The 16,126-nt window shown below is 39.8% G+C and overlaps 1 protein-coding gene across 6 annotated transcripts in view; it reads left to right on the forward strand.

The window, feature by feature from the left end:
• ZMYM4 (zinc finger MYM-type containing 4) overlaps nt 1-9,505 on the forward strand; it is a 122,554-nt gene extending 113,049 nt beyond the window's left edge. For all 6 annotated transcript variants that reach the window (XM_054690918.1, XM_037500117.2, XM_054690921.1 and 3 more), the window contains 4 exons: nt 2,562-2,673; nt 3,885-4,133; nt 5,999-6,128; nt 7,013-9,505. In XM_054690918.1, the coding sequence (XP_054546893.1) occupies nt 2,562-2,673; nt 3,885-4,133; nt 5,999-6,128; nt 7,013-7,220 (699 nt within the window). In that variant the 3' untranslated portion in view covers nt 7,221-9,505. The remainder of the gene's footprint in view (nt 1-2,561; nt 2,674-3,884; nt 4,134-5,998; nt 6,129-7,012) is intronic.
• The last annotated feature ends 6,621 nt before the right edge of the window (nt 9,506-16,126 follow it).

The following is a 16,126-nucleotide window of genomic DNA, read 5'->3' on the forward strand; positions in this document are numbered from 1 at the left end:
GTACAGGGGGTGAGAGGACTCACCAGAGACAGAGTGGGGAGCAGAACAGACAGATGTACTGAAATACACTGCTGAAGGGAGCAGCGGGCGAGTCAGGAGAGGTCTGCTGCGCCATGTGGGTAGCTCCCTGACTGGGGATTGAACACATGCTGCAGTGGCTGCCGATAGCTTCATAGGCTGCGTCTTAAGCCCTTGTGCCACTGGGAAGGCCCGGGAAGTGTGAGTCTTAAAAAAGATTCTTTTGGCTAGTCAAGATCCCATGTAATTCCATATGACTTTTAGGATCTGCTTTTCTGTTTCTGCTCAAAATGGCCATTGGGATTTTGATAGGATTGCACTGAATCTATAGGTTGCTTTGGGGAAATTTTCCCTTTTTAACAATATTGCCTTTAGGTACATAATAGAAATTTTTCCTCATTTTTGGTGATCTTTAATTTCAGATGTTGTTATTATAATTTAAGCGAATAAGTCATATACTTCTTTGTTTAAATTTTGTTAAGTACTTAATTTCTGATAATGTTACAAATGAAATTGTTTTCTTAATTTCCTTTTGGTTTGTTCATTGTTATTGTATAAAAAACAATTGATTGTCATGTTGCTGGTATCTTATGATTTACCGATTTCATTTATTATCTTTAATAAATAGTTTTTTTGTGGATTCTTTAGAGTTTATTGTATGTAGCATCATGTCATCTGCAAATGGAATTTTTATTTACCTTCTGTGATTAATTTTTGTTTCTTTTCTTATCTGATTACTCACTGGGATTTCCAGAAAATGTTGAATAGAAGTGTCTAGGATGGGCATTCTTGTCTCATTTCTCTTCTAAAGGGAAAGTGATTCATGAGGGAAAAAACCCCCACATATTTTATATGGATTCATACATTTTAACTCTGTGTTTTTAAAGGTGTATTTGAGATTGAAATAGTCTGAATGTTAATAATAGTTGCCTTTGAGTAGTAAGTTTGAATGTATGTTTTTCTTTCCCCATATTTTAAGTGTTTTCCATAATGAGGATATACTTTTTTAGTTGGAAAATAACTTTATTAGAAAAGGAAGAATACTTTCCAATAACAAAACTATAATCTCACAATATAATCATAAATTGCCTCTAAAGAGGCCTCATAAAATGCACATTTTAATGGTATATAATTTTTATTGCTCAGAATAAATTTAAGTAAAAATAAAATTTGCTTCTCATATATTAATTGAAAAGCTGGAATCCAGGATAATCAAAGATAAGTAAATCAAAACTGCAAGTGTTGGGGCCTCCCTGGTCGCATAGGGGTTAAGGCTCAGCACTATCACTGCCATCATCACTAGGGCCTGAGTCCATCCCAGGCCAGGGAGCTGACCCACGTGGCACAGCAGACCTCTCCTGTCCGCCCACTGCTCCCCTTAGCATTGTATTTCAGTGAATCCACCTATTCTGCTTCCCACTCTGTATCTGGTGAATCCTCTCAAACCCTCGGCACCTCTGGCCTACACCCCAGTTCATCTATGCATAAATAAATAAATCTTAAAAAAAAAATTTTAAAAATACCAAGTCTTAAAATCACCAGAAGATTTTTAGAATGTAGTTGTACGCAGCCTTGTAAATGGCTCATTGTATTTCCCTGTCTGAGTGATTTTATCCGATCTGCCTTACATCTTCAAAATGCTTTTTAACAGTATTTTATTACCAAGCTGTTTCTTGTTTCCCATCCTGTGATATGATTCCTGGTTTTATATTTAGCATAGTTTGGCATTCTGTAATTAGATTTAAACTTTTTGAAGGGTAGGTAGGGAGTTAAGAAGTGTGCTAAGAAGGCTCCAGATAAAATAGTTTCAAAATTTAGGTATCCTCAAATTACATGATGCTAGCTTAATTGTATTAGTTGAGGAAATCATCTTATTACTAGGCTAAAAATAAAAAAATTTGTAAGAACACAATTATAGGTAGATACTGTGAATCAGAAAAAGTTTTTGAGAAATATGTGTTGAAACCAATTTTTGGTATAGCAGTTTTATGAACTGACTAAAAGATATTTATTATTATTTTATACCATCCTTGTTTTTATTTTTTTTTTTATTTATTTTTTTTTTTTAAAGATTTATTTATTTATTTATACAAGCACTGGGTACAGTCAGAAGCACGGGAGGGTGAGAGAATTCACCAGAGCCAGAGCAGGGAGCAGAGCAGGCAGAAGGACCGAAGTACACTGCTGAGGGGAGCAGCGGGCGGCAGGAGAGGTCTGCGCGCCATGCGGGACCCTCCTCTGGTGGCCGGGGAGCAGCCGGGGATCGAACCGGTGCTACAGAGGCCGCGGGCAGCTTCGCAACCCAGCGCTCAACCGCTGCGCCACGGGGGAGGCCCCCATCCTTGTTTTTAAAAGGAAACAGGAAACTTTACTTTGTAAGCTCAGTGCTCAAGATAATGTGAATTTATATGAAAGGATCTTACATCTTGAATCCTGGCTATATCCTTATAATATTTAATGTTGAACATGGTTCAAAAATCAAAATACTCTTTAAAACAAACATTTTCCTTGTATCAATATCTGTTTCATTTTTTCTCTTTTAGTACCTGTTTGAAAATGGTAGAATAGATAACATTTTTACTGAGCCCTATTCCAGATTTATGATTGAACTTACCAAACTCTTGAAAATATGGGAACCTACAATACTTCCTAATGGTAGGACAACTATTTTTTATTTTGATTGTTTTCATGATATGCTTTCTGTATTGCTTAAATTTTATGAATTATCTTTTTGAAAATTGATGATTTTATATTTCTATCCTGATTTATAACATATCTTGACTTTTGAGGAGAAAGTCTTTGGTTTGTTATGGGTCATTTTAGTGAAACTAGGGCATATCTCTATACTAACAGTTGAAAATTAAAAATAAAAACTTGAGGTTACATTTACTTTTTGCAAACTGTTTTTGATCCCTGGTAGTGTCAGTAAAGGTGTATCAGTATATTCTCCCTCAGATTTTACTTGTTAGTAGTGGACCTTTTTCAGTTGTTCATGAAAAGTACAGAACTGGCTATTAAGAGAGTTAAGTCGTCATCCTAGTATTGTCTTTGACCATGTCACTGGCTATGTCCCTGATTGGCTCCTGGTCTCAGGCTCCTCAGCTGTGAATGGAGAGGTTGAATGTGCTGCTCAGGAATTGTGCCCCTTTCTGTTGGGCTGTAGAGTACCTTTGAAACATTCTGAGCACCCTGGTGGTTTGATGCATGTAATGTTCAAAGAAGGGCTTAGGGACATAAATTTGGAAGAAATAAATTAAGCGATAAGAGGGCGCTGTCTGTCTTCTGATCATCATAGCTAAATGAAACTGAACCAGTTAATAATGAGTGGAATGATTTCAAAAGTGTGTCTGCAAGCAATGGCACATGGGCCAGGTCTGGCCTGCTACTGTTTCAGTACAGTTCATGAGCTAAAAAAGGTTTTTACCTTTTTAAGTTATTGGGGGGGAATGAAAAAAATATTTTGTGGCAGATTTGTGTCTATAAATAAATTTTAATGGTCTATAGCAACACCTGTTTGTTTATGTATTATCTGCAGCTTCTACCATAGCAAAGTTGTTCAGAGGCATTATGGTCCACAGCGCTTAAAACATTTATTTACCACCTGACCTTGTACAGGAAAAATTCGCCAATCCCTGATTTAAAATAATAGATTAAAACTATTTCAAAGGGATTTTCACAATGTCTGCTTCAGTGGAATCATCTGCGCTTTTCTTTGTGGAGCCTTTTCTGTTTTTTCTGTGTAAGAAAAAAGGAGAAAAGAAAGGAACAGTCATTGTTTTTCTTCATCTTTCTGTCTGAGAATTTGAAAGATTACTTAGACCAGTTTAGCTGGAGCTCAGTATTGTCCCTCGCCTTCTTCTGTCCAGGTTACATGTTTTCTCGAATTGAAGAAGAGCATTTGTGGGAATGCAAACAGCTGGGCGCTTATTCACCAATCGTCCTTTTGAACACCCTCCTTTTCTTCAATACCAAATACTTTCAACTAAAGAATGTTACCGAACACTTGAAGCTTTCCTTTGCCCATGTGATGAGACGAACAAGGACTCTGAAGTACAGTACAAAGATGACGTATCTGAGATTCTTCCCACCTTTACAAAAGCAGGATTCAGAACCAGGTGTGTGGTGGCGTTCATGAGATTTCTATTTGAAGTCTTATTCAAAAAGAGACTTACTAGACATGAGAGAATGTTGCTTTAGTTTAACATTTAAATGTTTTTCTCTGTTGTCAGGACTAGGATAAAGACTTGCCTCAAAATGAGAGGAATCACTTGATTCAATATACTTTTATTGATTTTTATTTTATTTATTTTTTAAAAGATTTATTTATTTATTTATACAAGCACTGGGTACAGTCAGAAGCGCAGGAGGGCGAGAGAATTCACCAGAGCCAGAGCGGGGAGCAGAGCAGGCAGAAGGACCGAAGTACACTGCTGAGGGGAGCAGTGGGCACGCCATGTGGGACCCTCGCTGTTGGGGATTGAACCGACGCTGCAGATGCTGCGGGCTGCTTCGCAGCCTAGCGCTTGACCGCTGCGCCACCAGGGGAGGGGAGGCCCCTTTTATTGGTTTTTAAATTAGAAATTGTGATTTAGTTGGTCCAGGGTAGACTATTTGAAAACTTCCCAGGGAATTTAAATATGTATATCCATTGTTGGGAACCATTGCTAGTTGAAATAAACTGCTTAACTTAAATCTGTTGCTTCTTTGGACCTGAGCACCTCTTTTTAGTTAGCATTGTCAAATTCTGAAGGAACATAAATTATTAGCCTAGAGTGTATTTCTTTTGTATATAGTAGAGTAATAGCAGCAGTGATAGTTGTATTAGATAGCTTATCATCTTGCATTACAAAAACAACTTTTAAATGAGTTTCGTTTTTGTTTAAAACTGTTTTAAAATTCCCAAAATCAAGTAGTTACTTCCTTGGGATAAGAGTGTAATACATATATTTTGAATTGGAGAACTTTAAATTACTGAAACTCATATCTATAGAGAATAATTCCGATGTCTATCTTTATGTTAACTTTTTTCTCAGTTCTTTACTTTAAAAAAATACTAAGTTTTCCTCACTCACCACTTGTCTGTATCCTACATCCTTCATTTTATTTACATGTAGTCCACTTTTGCTCTTGACTTTATTTGGGGGAGGCAGAGGCAGTCAGGTCACATTTTCTTGTTTTCTGATTAGGTGCTTGACTAGACGCAACAAATTCAATTTCTCTTTTGAATGATTAAGTTGTGAAGTCTCTCGATTTAGGTAACCTCTAAATAGAAAACTGGGGTGAATTTTGTTTAAGTGATAGCTGTTGCAGGAAATGGGAAAGTTCTTTGCCAGTTGGTGTGAACAGCTATAAGAAGAAAGTGGAGTGAAAAAATGTCTTTCTTCTTTCTGATAACCCTTGGCCTCTGCAAAATTCTAGTGGTGAAAAAGGGTTTGCTCTTTCTTAGCAAATGGTCAACTTAAGTGACAATTTCTTTTTCCACCAAAGATTCCATTTCTCATAATACTATGATAAATAAAAGAAACTTGAACAAATGCCTAATAGGTACTGGTGCCCAACAGTAGAAATATTTTCAGATGTAAAGGTGACAACTTGTATCTCAGTCTTTATTGTAGGAGAAGAGCACATGGAATTCTTTTTGCCTGCTTTATCTTGCTGTAGCTTAAAAACCCTGCGCCTAAATCAACTCTTAACAAAGTCAGGCTCAGAAGAGACTTGCCTCTCCAGCACTGGGCTTTCATGCTCCTCACACTTGGTTGGGCAGGGGAACATAAATCTCCTAGGACAGGAACTTGGTTTTGTTTGGCACTGCCATACTAGGGCTGAGGGAAGTAGCTAACACTCCACAGGTGCTTGATATTTACTGAAAGAAAGTGAAAGGAAGGGAGGGGTTTGATGGTTTTGACTGAAGCAAAGCTCACTGGGTGTCATGAAAACAAAAGAAAAATAAAGACTTGTAAATCTTCTCTCCCATCTCAAGATAAGCTTACTGTTGGCAAGAGGAAACGAAACGAAGATGATGAAGTTCCAATGGGTGTGGAGATGGCAGAGAACACTGACAACCCACTAAGATGTCCAGTTCGACTTTATGAGTTTTACCTGTCAAAATGGTAAGTAATCTTCCTCTGAACGAGATGGAACACATTTCAGAATTAGTTGCCATATTTTGGATTTCAGATGCTTGAAAATCAGAATTATAGCTGTGACTCTAGGCAAGGATTTACCTCTTATTTTATTTTTTCCACTATTGTATTTGTCTAGATTTTAAACGAAGAAATAAATTGCTTTGTCTTGGTAATTTTTTTTCTGAAAATATTTTAAAAAGTCAGACTCACTGCCATTGTTTGATATTTCCAACTGTTGCTCAACCTTTCTGTGATACCTAAGCTGCAATGATTTTATTATTTTATAGAAAAGAAATTTAAAGGAGCAGTTATACTGTTAAAACTATAAATGGAAAAACAATTTTTAAGGAATGAAATTTTTTGAGTGTTTTTTCCTTATAGAAACATGACTTTAGAGTTGTAATAACCACACTAAAATACTTTTTTCTCAAAGAAATATAATGACTGGGTTTCCCACTGGTAATGAGTATTGGTACTCTTGGGGTTCATTCCAGGATTTTGGGTGCTGAGGATATGTGGTTCTCAGCCATAGTGTCACATGTGAGTTGAAATTTTTTGTCACTCCTAATAATGTTTTAACTACTAAAGCTTGTGAAGGATTTATACTTCGTCCTCTATTAACATTATACTCACTTCCAATGCAGTGTGATTTCTGGAGTGCGGACATAAAGATGTGGAGTTAGAGATTGCTCTGGGGCGGGGGAGGGGGAGAAATGTATATACTTACCGATCTCTGTGACCACGTTGTTTTTCTTACGATATAATTAATAGGGAGATGTTGAAAGCCATTATATTAAAGGGGAGTTACATATTTCCTATACTCTCTGATCCCCATTTTCTTTCTCTTTTCTTCTTTTTCCTATGGATAGTTCTGAGAGTGTAAAGCAGAGGAATGATGTGTTTTACCTTCAACCTGAACGCTCCTGTGTTCCGAATAGCCCCATGTGGTACTCCACATTCCCGATAGACCCTGGGACCCTGGACACCATGTTAACGCGTATTCTCATGGTCAGGGAGGTACATGAAGAACTTGCCAAAGCCAAATCTGAAGACTCTGATGTTGAATTATCAGATTAAAGTGGAAGTGGGGTTCCTATTTTCATATACATTGGTATGCACCAAACTGTGAATGCATCCAGCTTTGGAAAACGATGTAAAAGTCCAAGTTCTCTTGTCTTGATTGATAATGGAAAACAGACAACTCGTGAACCACAGTATGGATGTACAAATGAAAATTGAAGGAAAGAATATAAACTGAGAAATGTTCTTTGGCAGTGATAATAGTTCTTAGACGCCTTCAGAATGACTAACCAATATCTCTTGAGTGGTGCATAATCTTATTTTGTTTGGGAATAACAAATTGTGGAATATTTTTAAGGAAAACTGTTGTATAAAACTCTACCATAGTAACCTTAGACCTTAGAGAGGTAGCGTTGGAGTGAAACCTTGGCTGCAATAGGCTACTTGGGCAAGTCCTATGTAAAAGTCAGGGGAGAAGTCAGCACAGAGCTAAGAAGGACTCCAGGTAAGGACTGTGGGACCCAGACTTGAAGACCCAATAAAAATACTCAACTTTTTTAAAAAAGGTATAGAGTGAAGTGGTCTTGCTTTTAATTTTCACTGCCAAGCCAATCTGTGAAGGATAGAAGCCCCTGGTGCTTTTGCCATTGGTCCCTCACATCAGGGGAAGAGCTTTCACTGCTGTTCACACAGTAAGGTATCCCTTTCACTTTCTGGGCCCAGACATCTCAGCTGTGGGTCAGGATGTGGATAAATTAAGGTAAAGGGGCTAAAACTCTGCAAACTATTTATGCTCACAGAAGATCTGTGGAGCCATGACCCCAAGTGTCTTGAAATGTTTGTAGAAAACCCACTAACACACCATTTCTCTAGGTTTGGGCCTTTTATTGCTGCTGTCTCATAGCATGGGCTGTGGTGCACAGAAATGGGCTTCCCCTTTCGTTTTCATTTTATCCCCAAATGGCAGCTTTTCTCCTATTGTTTTATCTTCCTGTTTCCCAAATAATTCCTCTTATTTTGTCTTTTGCACCAGTTTTTGGAGGCCCTTGTCATTTCAAAAATAATAGCCTCTCTCCTTACTCTGGCAAACCTGTGGGTGATTCCACAAAGACACAGTATTACTTAGCTATCAGAATTATGGTAGAAAAGGTCCTAGTATGTTCTTATATAAAGCATTTGGAAGATGACCTTGTTGCCCTAAGAAACTTGAAAGTAGGCATTCTAGGGTTAGGATATGAAGACATTACTGTCTTGCGTATCCACAAGCAGGTCTTCTTTTAGCATTATTCCAAACTCTAGCTGTTTTAGTAGTTCTATGGGGATTGCAAGTCATAGGTGTGTTTGGCATATCGGTCCATCTCTCCCTCATCTCCATTCTCTGTTTCTTCCCCGTAAAATTTTGGATCAGAAGTTTTATGATGTTGACCAATGCAGAACTTCTTTAGCTGAAATTCATTTGATCCCTGTAAAATAAATGAGAGAAGCCCACAAATCATCCTAGAAATTTTAACCTTGAAATTTTAACCTTTCCAATATGGCCCCTTTTTGAAGGTGGGATTGGCAGGTGTATTTTTTTTTAATAAACAAAGTCATCTAACTACAATAAAAATTTTAAAGTAGGCCTTTTGACATTGTGTACTTGATGGTTCTTTCCCTCTGCCTGTAACAAATTTCATTTTTATTACCAAGAACTGTGTGAAGAAGTAAATTTGCCCCAATTCTGTATGATTAATTCCATCTGTGTTTGTCATTTCGGACTGGAAAAGTTCTTACTTCTAGACCTTGTTTGATATGGAGGAAGTTGGATTGTCTGATAAGTCTGCCAATAAACTATCCAGAAACATCAGGTGTAAAAGTCCCCACGATACGAATTTTATGGATTGTATAAACACTAACAATTTCCCCTTCTGTAGTTGTATTAAAAACAAATATTGTTGGCATAGTAGATAAATTGTTATAAAACACCAGAAAGAAAAAAAATCTGTATCTTTTAAGCGAGAACAACTAATATCCGCGTAAATGACTGTATCAGGATTTCATTTGCATGTTAGTCCACAGAGTTGTCCAGACCCCAAATTAATCCATAAAAGAAGATATTAATTACTGGTCATTCCTCATAAGTGTAGCTGTTGCTATGTGTGTTAAGATTATTTGCTTTTTTAAATTTTATTAAAATTATGTACAAAAACATTTCTTCTGCCCCTCCCCCCCCCCGGGAAAAAAACATCAAACAAACGAGAAACATCTAAATTATCCTTTCTGTTTTTTTTTTTTTAACCATGTTTGGGTTTTTCCCTTGCAGAAACCACAGAAATATTCCCTTAGAATAAAATAGTATATTTGTATTTGATGGGTGAGTTATTCCTTTTCTTTATGTCTTGAAAGAATTTTAAATACTTTCTGTATTGGCCCTATTGGTATAAACTAACAGATGGTAAAATTACAAAGAAAGAGCAGTTTTCAGAAAATAAATTATTTGACTTTTATTCAGTCCAGTAAATACTGTTTCATTACAGAATCTTTCATTTGTTTTCTTTTTTCTATCAAGAGACTTGTTCCCCTTTTTAGTTAATCTTTTAACTATAGTCAAGCTTTGAAAGCTAGAAATACTAGGTATCGTGTATATATTTCATTTCAGGCAAGCTTTTTCGGGATTTACAAAGCTTCATCAGCTCAACTTGAACAACTTCATCAGCTCAAATTAATTGTGAGATTTAGAATAAAACCGTAAGTATAAATATTTAATTAGGGGATATGAAACTAAATGGCATTTTAAGCTTTAGAGCCATCTTGGTGTTGCACAAATACACCTTCAAATTCAAATCAGTTTCCTCTTACCTGCCCTTTGGCATTCCTAATTTATAAAAACAGGAGTTTTCCAAAAAGGAAAATGAATTTCTGTAAATGAGCCCTAATTTTCCATTAAATTCAGAACTTAATTTTCTTAATAAAGTTAACAAAACAGTTCCAGCCCTATGGAACTGAGTTGAAATTTTAGAAAAGAATTAACAATTCTGTTACTAGTACTTGTCTGTCATTGTCATATTTTATTACCATCATTAAAAAAATATTAATTGTGAGGCATTATTATCGAACAGGAAGATCCAAGACTTCGGAGCCTAGCCAGGCTTTCCATGTATTTGTTGTATAACTCAGGTGAATTACTTAACCTTGCTGTGCGTCAGTTTTGTCATAAAGTGGGAATAATAGTAACTCCTTCATAAGATGTGGTTGATACATGGTGGGCATTCAGATAGCAAATATTTGCCAGGTATATAGTGGGATTTTATATAAATATTAATTCCCCCACTGCAGCCTGAATTTTCACTAAGGTCGGTGTTCCCAATTCTGCAAACATACATACTACAAGATCAGTTTTGTATATTTGGATCAAATATTTATAATAGCATTAATGTGTGTATTAATTTCTTCGCTCATTTTCTTTTTCTTGCTCACTCTTAACCTAGTCTTTGTAAAGAACCAACATTTCGTTTTGTCAGGCTTCTCTTTTCCACTTAGTTTTATTTTACTCTTCTTTTTCCCTGCTGTTCATTTTTCAAATTATTGAATGATCGCTTCACTCATTGGCAGTATTTCTTGTTTCTTGAAAATGGAAAATTACTTCAAGCCTGTATTCCCTCTTGGTTCCGCTTTAGCTGTGTTCCCAGATTCAAACACAATGTTAATATCACCAGCCCATTCTTGGGTCCTTCTGTAACACAGGGTAATCCCTTTCTTTTTGCCTGATGTTTTGTTAGTTTTCAGGCTATCTTTCAAGTATTCTAATATGATATTTACATGTTCCTGATTGTTCTTACCAGTATATAATCTCCCATCTTTTGTCTGTTTTGCATTTAATTCTGATGTTATTTTGCTTCTGATGCTAATATTGCTTCCCTGGCTTTATTTGCTTTGTGGTTTTTCTGTCATGTTTGTTCTAAATTGTTATTTTTAAAATAGTCATACAGCCTGTTTTTTTACTCATTTTTATCAGTATAGATTCGTGGATTCCTATTTAATTCATTAGGTTGTCATCTGATCTTCATTTTGATACTCAAATCATCCTGTACTTAATCAGTGGAAGCCTCTTCTAACTGGACTGTGTCCTCCCTATCATTTCTTCAGTATTTACTTTCTCAAAACAAGATGTTCCAGCATTATTTTGTACTTCCCTCCCTTAGTCTTGCAATCAAGACTAAGGCCTATTTCTCCATGGGCCCCCTAATGCCTTAGCTCACTTAGTGTAATCACTTCTACTAAGTTAAGATTGTTTCTACACCTTTCAAAGGATAGAATTAAGCCATAAATATACACAACAGATTCATGTAACTATGTACAACTGTATCTTTTGATCTATTTTAATGTGTGAATTCATACCATATCTTCTAATTTCAATTCAATACATTGGAACTTTTTTCATCCTCCCTTTGTACTTTCAGAAATTCTTTTTCGGTGAGAAGTCTGGCTCCCATTATCTTCAATAATGTGTACTTATATTCTCCATCAAGTGACTTACTCACCCCGTGTTGTCAAGTCTCCTGATCACTCCAGCCACCCACTGCCTTCCTTGCTCTGCCACTGGGCCAGCAGCTGCCTCCCTGTGCAGCCCTCGCAGTAGATTCCCACAGACCCCAGGCCCACCGCTGGCTGACTCGGGACAGACATCTCCTCAAACACCCCAGAATCGATTTACTTTCCTTTTATTTTAAATCTTTTTGTATTTTAGGTGTTTCTTTTATAAATGTATTTAAAATTTTATCCAATCTATTAACTTCTGTTTGGAGGTGGTGGTGATTGATTTTAATATCCAATCTGACTGCTTCTGTTGTCTACTAAGTGGTCAGGTTTTCAGCGCTGGGTTTTCCCTCCTTCCATTCCTGCTATTTTGTTGATTAAAGTATTTCAATTTTTTTGTTGTTGATTGAAGTATTTCCATCTATTTCTTTCCTGGTCTAGTTTTTTTTTTAATATTTATTTATGCATACAAGAACTAGAGTACAGGCTAGAGGTGTGAGGGGGGTGAGAGGATTCAGCAGAGACAGTGGGGAACAGAACAGGCAGACTGACTGAAATACACTGCTGAGGGGAGCAGCGGGCGAGTCAGGAGAGGTCTGCTGTGCCATGTGAGCAGCTCCCTGGCCGGGGATCGAACTCATAGTGCAGTGGCTGCGGACAGCTTCACAGTGCTGCATTTTAACCCCTTGCGCCACCAGGGAGGTCTAGTTTAGATGTTACATATTCTAATTCTGAGTTTTTAGTAGCTTTTTCATTATTTCTATAATGCGAACCCCTAACAAACTCTAATCAGAATTTGTATTGTCTTCCTATGGAAAAAAATTAATTTGTCACCACTCAGCCCTCCTCTTATATGTTATTCAGTATTTTAATTCCCTCTCTTAAATCTACCCCCCAAGTACTATGACCTGGAAACTGACTGGGCCACCTTCTCTTGGGGAGTCGGCTCAGCTCAGCAGTGACTAGATGTGCCATTCTTGCCCCCTCTTCAGCTGGTGTTTTCCTGAGAAACCAACTCTTCCATGTCCCTAGGCCGGGTTGTTCTGCATTATCCTGTGCTCGTCATAGGCATACTTCAGCGTGCATGCCCGGCACTGTGGTAAGGGCTGGGAAATGGCATAAGGTGAAATTGGTGCTTTGTGGGGAGGCTACAGTTGTATTGTTTCTTAAAATAAGAACACAGTTTTCGGGCCTCCCTGGAGGCGCAGCGGTTGAGCGCTGGGTTGCGAAGCTGCCCGCAGCCTCTGCAGCACCGGTTCGATCCCTGGCTGCTCCCCGGCCACCAGAGGAGGGTCCCACATGGCGCGCAGACCTCTCCTGCCGCCCGCTGCTCCCCTCAGCAGTGTACTGCGGTCCTTCTGCCTGCTCTGGCTCTGGTGAATTCTCTCACCCTCCCGTGCTTCTGACTGTACCCAGTGCTTGTATAAATAACTAAATAAATCTAAAAAAAAAAAAAAAAAGAACACAGTTTTCGATATTTTCCAGGAATATCATGCTTTTGAGAACAGTACTGGAGTTTTTGAGGTAAGAAAGGGATAGGTAGTGCTGCCGTCTCTGCAGAAGACAGCCATGTTGTGACTTCCTGCCTGCTGTCATAGTTGGCATTTCTCCCTGATGGACACACATGGATTATGGCTAGCTTGGCAGAAGCCCTGTCTGAGGCAAAGGTGTTTGAAATTCCTGTGTTTTGCCTCCATTTAACAGAGTCAAAACAGGAGGTTTCTTGGGTATTGACTACTCCCAGATCACCTTGCTCTCACATTTGTTTTTTTAGCTTTACTGTTAGAGGTAGGACTGTCATAAAACAAGACACTGCTCCAGATTCGGGAATTACAAGCAAATAGAAGGCTGAGGGCTTACACAGTGTAAGAGGCGCCTGAGTCACAGTAGCCTCAAATATAGTCCCCGGTATCAGAGGGAGCAAGATTCTAGGCTGCTCGGTCCTCTTAAAGACTGGAAGGCCATACCTGAGGTAAAGTGTAAACTGCTGTAATGGGATGGCATTAATAAGCCAAGTAATAAATGCCAAGAGCAAGCCTGTAACTGCAGTTGTTGTGCCCGAGGTTTAAGTCCTCATTGTGGGTTTGCAGTTCAGACTGGAGCCCAGGTGTGAGAATAGGTAACTATTGGCATTATTGTCCTTAAGGGCAGGATGCACCTTCAGAGATTCTGGGTGGGTGGCTCCTGCAGATTACAAAGCTGACTTTCCTCCACACAGCAGCATTTCCTGTTGAATATTGAAATGCAGCCATTTATAACAAAGTTTGAATCAAACACTTTTTGCATTAGATTTGTCCTGACTCTTCCTTTAAGCAGGAGCCTATCTTTGAGTTTTTAAAAATGTGTTCAGTTTTCTAGGGTACAAAATCTAGGAATGATTGCGATGCCTTCTGTCAGCAGGCGGAAATTTTCTCCACCTGACTGTCATGCTTCCCCACACGAGACTGGACCCAGGAGTTTGCAGTTCAGATTACTGCTGATTCAGATTCCTCTCTCAGCTTCAAGCACATGCTGCAGGTAAACACTCCTGGCTCTGGAGCTCTAAGCACCTTGCCCTTAGCCTAAAGGAGGACAGAGTTACTGTCTGAGCTTCAGAAAAATTACGAAAAGCATGTTGACCTAAAAACCGTATGGCCAAGATTATGGGATACTTTGCTGTTCCAGCAGCCCCCAAGGCTATGGTAGAGGCCTGGGCTGAGGCATCATTAGCTTTCTCAGACCCAGGGAGGCCTGTTACAGAAGAGAACCTGGGCCCACAAGCTTAACACCAGCTATTATTTAAAAGAAAAAAAAAAAATTTAGGCAGCACCACAAAGCAGCTTCTCTTAACAACCCAGAGGCCATTCTGCTGGGCAGCTCTCCTAGATGGCGGTTTAGGGACCAGGCTTCTCTCTGTCTTATGTCTCCACAGCGGCCCGAGTCCTGAGTGCTCCTCGGCATTTGGCCAGCAGGTGGAGGAAGGAAGCAGGGATCACAGAGCATTTGTGGGTCAGGGCTGAAGACGGAACACGTCTCTTTTGCCCAGAGTGGGCAGAAGGCTGGGACCGTAGATCAGCTGTGTGCCCTGGAAAAATACTCTGGTTTGGTGAACAGCTGCTCTCTGCCACACCAACTACGAGGCCCTAAGGCAATTAGAGGTACCGGGTACTTTCCCTCTTAGTCTGTCAGACCCAACTGGTTTGCTAGTCTTCTGGAACTGAGCTGCTAAGGACTCTTTTTCCCCCTTGTCAAGTGGGCTGCACAAATTATCTGAGAAATGAGAGTTTCAGTTAAGCATTTAAAAACCAAAATAACCTCTGGGGTGTAGGTTCAGGCATGAGTGTGGTTTAGAATTGCCTGGGGATCCTAGCATGCAGTCAGGGTGAGAACCACTGATGTGGCTGCATGGGCAAGTGTGGACAGAGAGAGGAAGTTAGACTGAAGCACAGCAGCGACTCGCAGGCAGGTTTGTATCTGCCTACACGGACAGAAGGCTGGCCAAGGCCTGTCCACAAGCGGTTGCTTTACTTTTGTCCCTTGTGACCAATAGTCTGATCAGCAGCTTCCTGAGCAATCAAGATCCCCCAGAGGGAGGGGGTGTCACCTGTCTGGGCAACACTCAGACACTGAGGAGTGAACACACGTAGGCCCTGGGTGAGTAGGCACGAGCGTGGCCAGCCATAGCCCGCGTGCTGGAATATTGGCTATCAGGTGGCCACATCAGCAGCACCACACATGGGATATCAGGTAGGTGGAAGGAGCTCTGGACTTGACTAGAAAATATGTTGAGGCCCTTAAACCAGTACACAACATTTCAGGGCCTGATCCATGGTTTCCGGGCCAGCAGTCCAACATGTCTGGGAAACTTGTTAAGAAAGGCAGTTCGCATGTTCCACTCCCGGGCCTACTTAAGTCAGAAACTCAGGAGCGGGGCTCAACCACCTGTTTGAACAAGCCCTCCAGGTGATTTTGATCACATCAAGTACAGGCTCTGCTAGGCCTGAGTTCTAATTCTGTCATTTACTATCTGAGTGGACTGTTACTCCAGGTCCTCTCTCCTCCCTTCCTGGGAGTCCCGACTGCACCAGCTCTCCTTCTTCCTCACCGGCCAGCAGGCTGCTCCATGAACAGTGCACACTGAACACATCTGGGGCAGGGCTCAAGCCCTGTTCCTGTGGAAAACTAAAAAAGGAAGAGCAGAGGCCAGAAGTTCTAAAGGCCATACCCCCCAGGCAGCAGGACACTTGGTATAGCCCAGCTGAGCCCTGAGAGTGTTAACAAAAGGTATGGAAGACAGGACAGGGAGGGAAAAAAGCAGCAGCAGCCCTCCCAGCAGCCAGGCAGACTGAGGCCAGCTACCCGGCCACTGACCTCAGCTGAACCAGGCCTTGCCTACCAGAGGCCATAGGTCTCAGGGTCACACAGGGGCTTGGCCTGTGGGACAGGTTAGCAGTGTAGCACAGAGCAGT

The sequence above is a fragment of the Talpa occidentalis genome, unplaced genomic scaffold (genome assembly GCF_014898055.3).
Source record: "Talpa occidentalis isolate TD23 unplaced genomic scaffold, MPIMG_talOcc4v2.1 talOcc4.9, whole genome shotgun sequence".
NCBI lineage: Eukaryota > Metazoa > Chordata > Mammalia > Eulipotyphla > Talpidae > Talpa > Talpa occidentalis.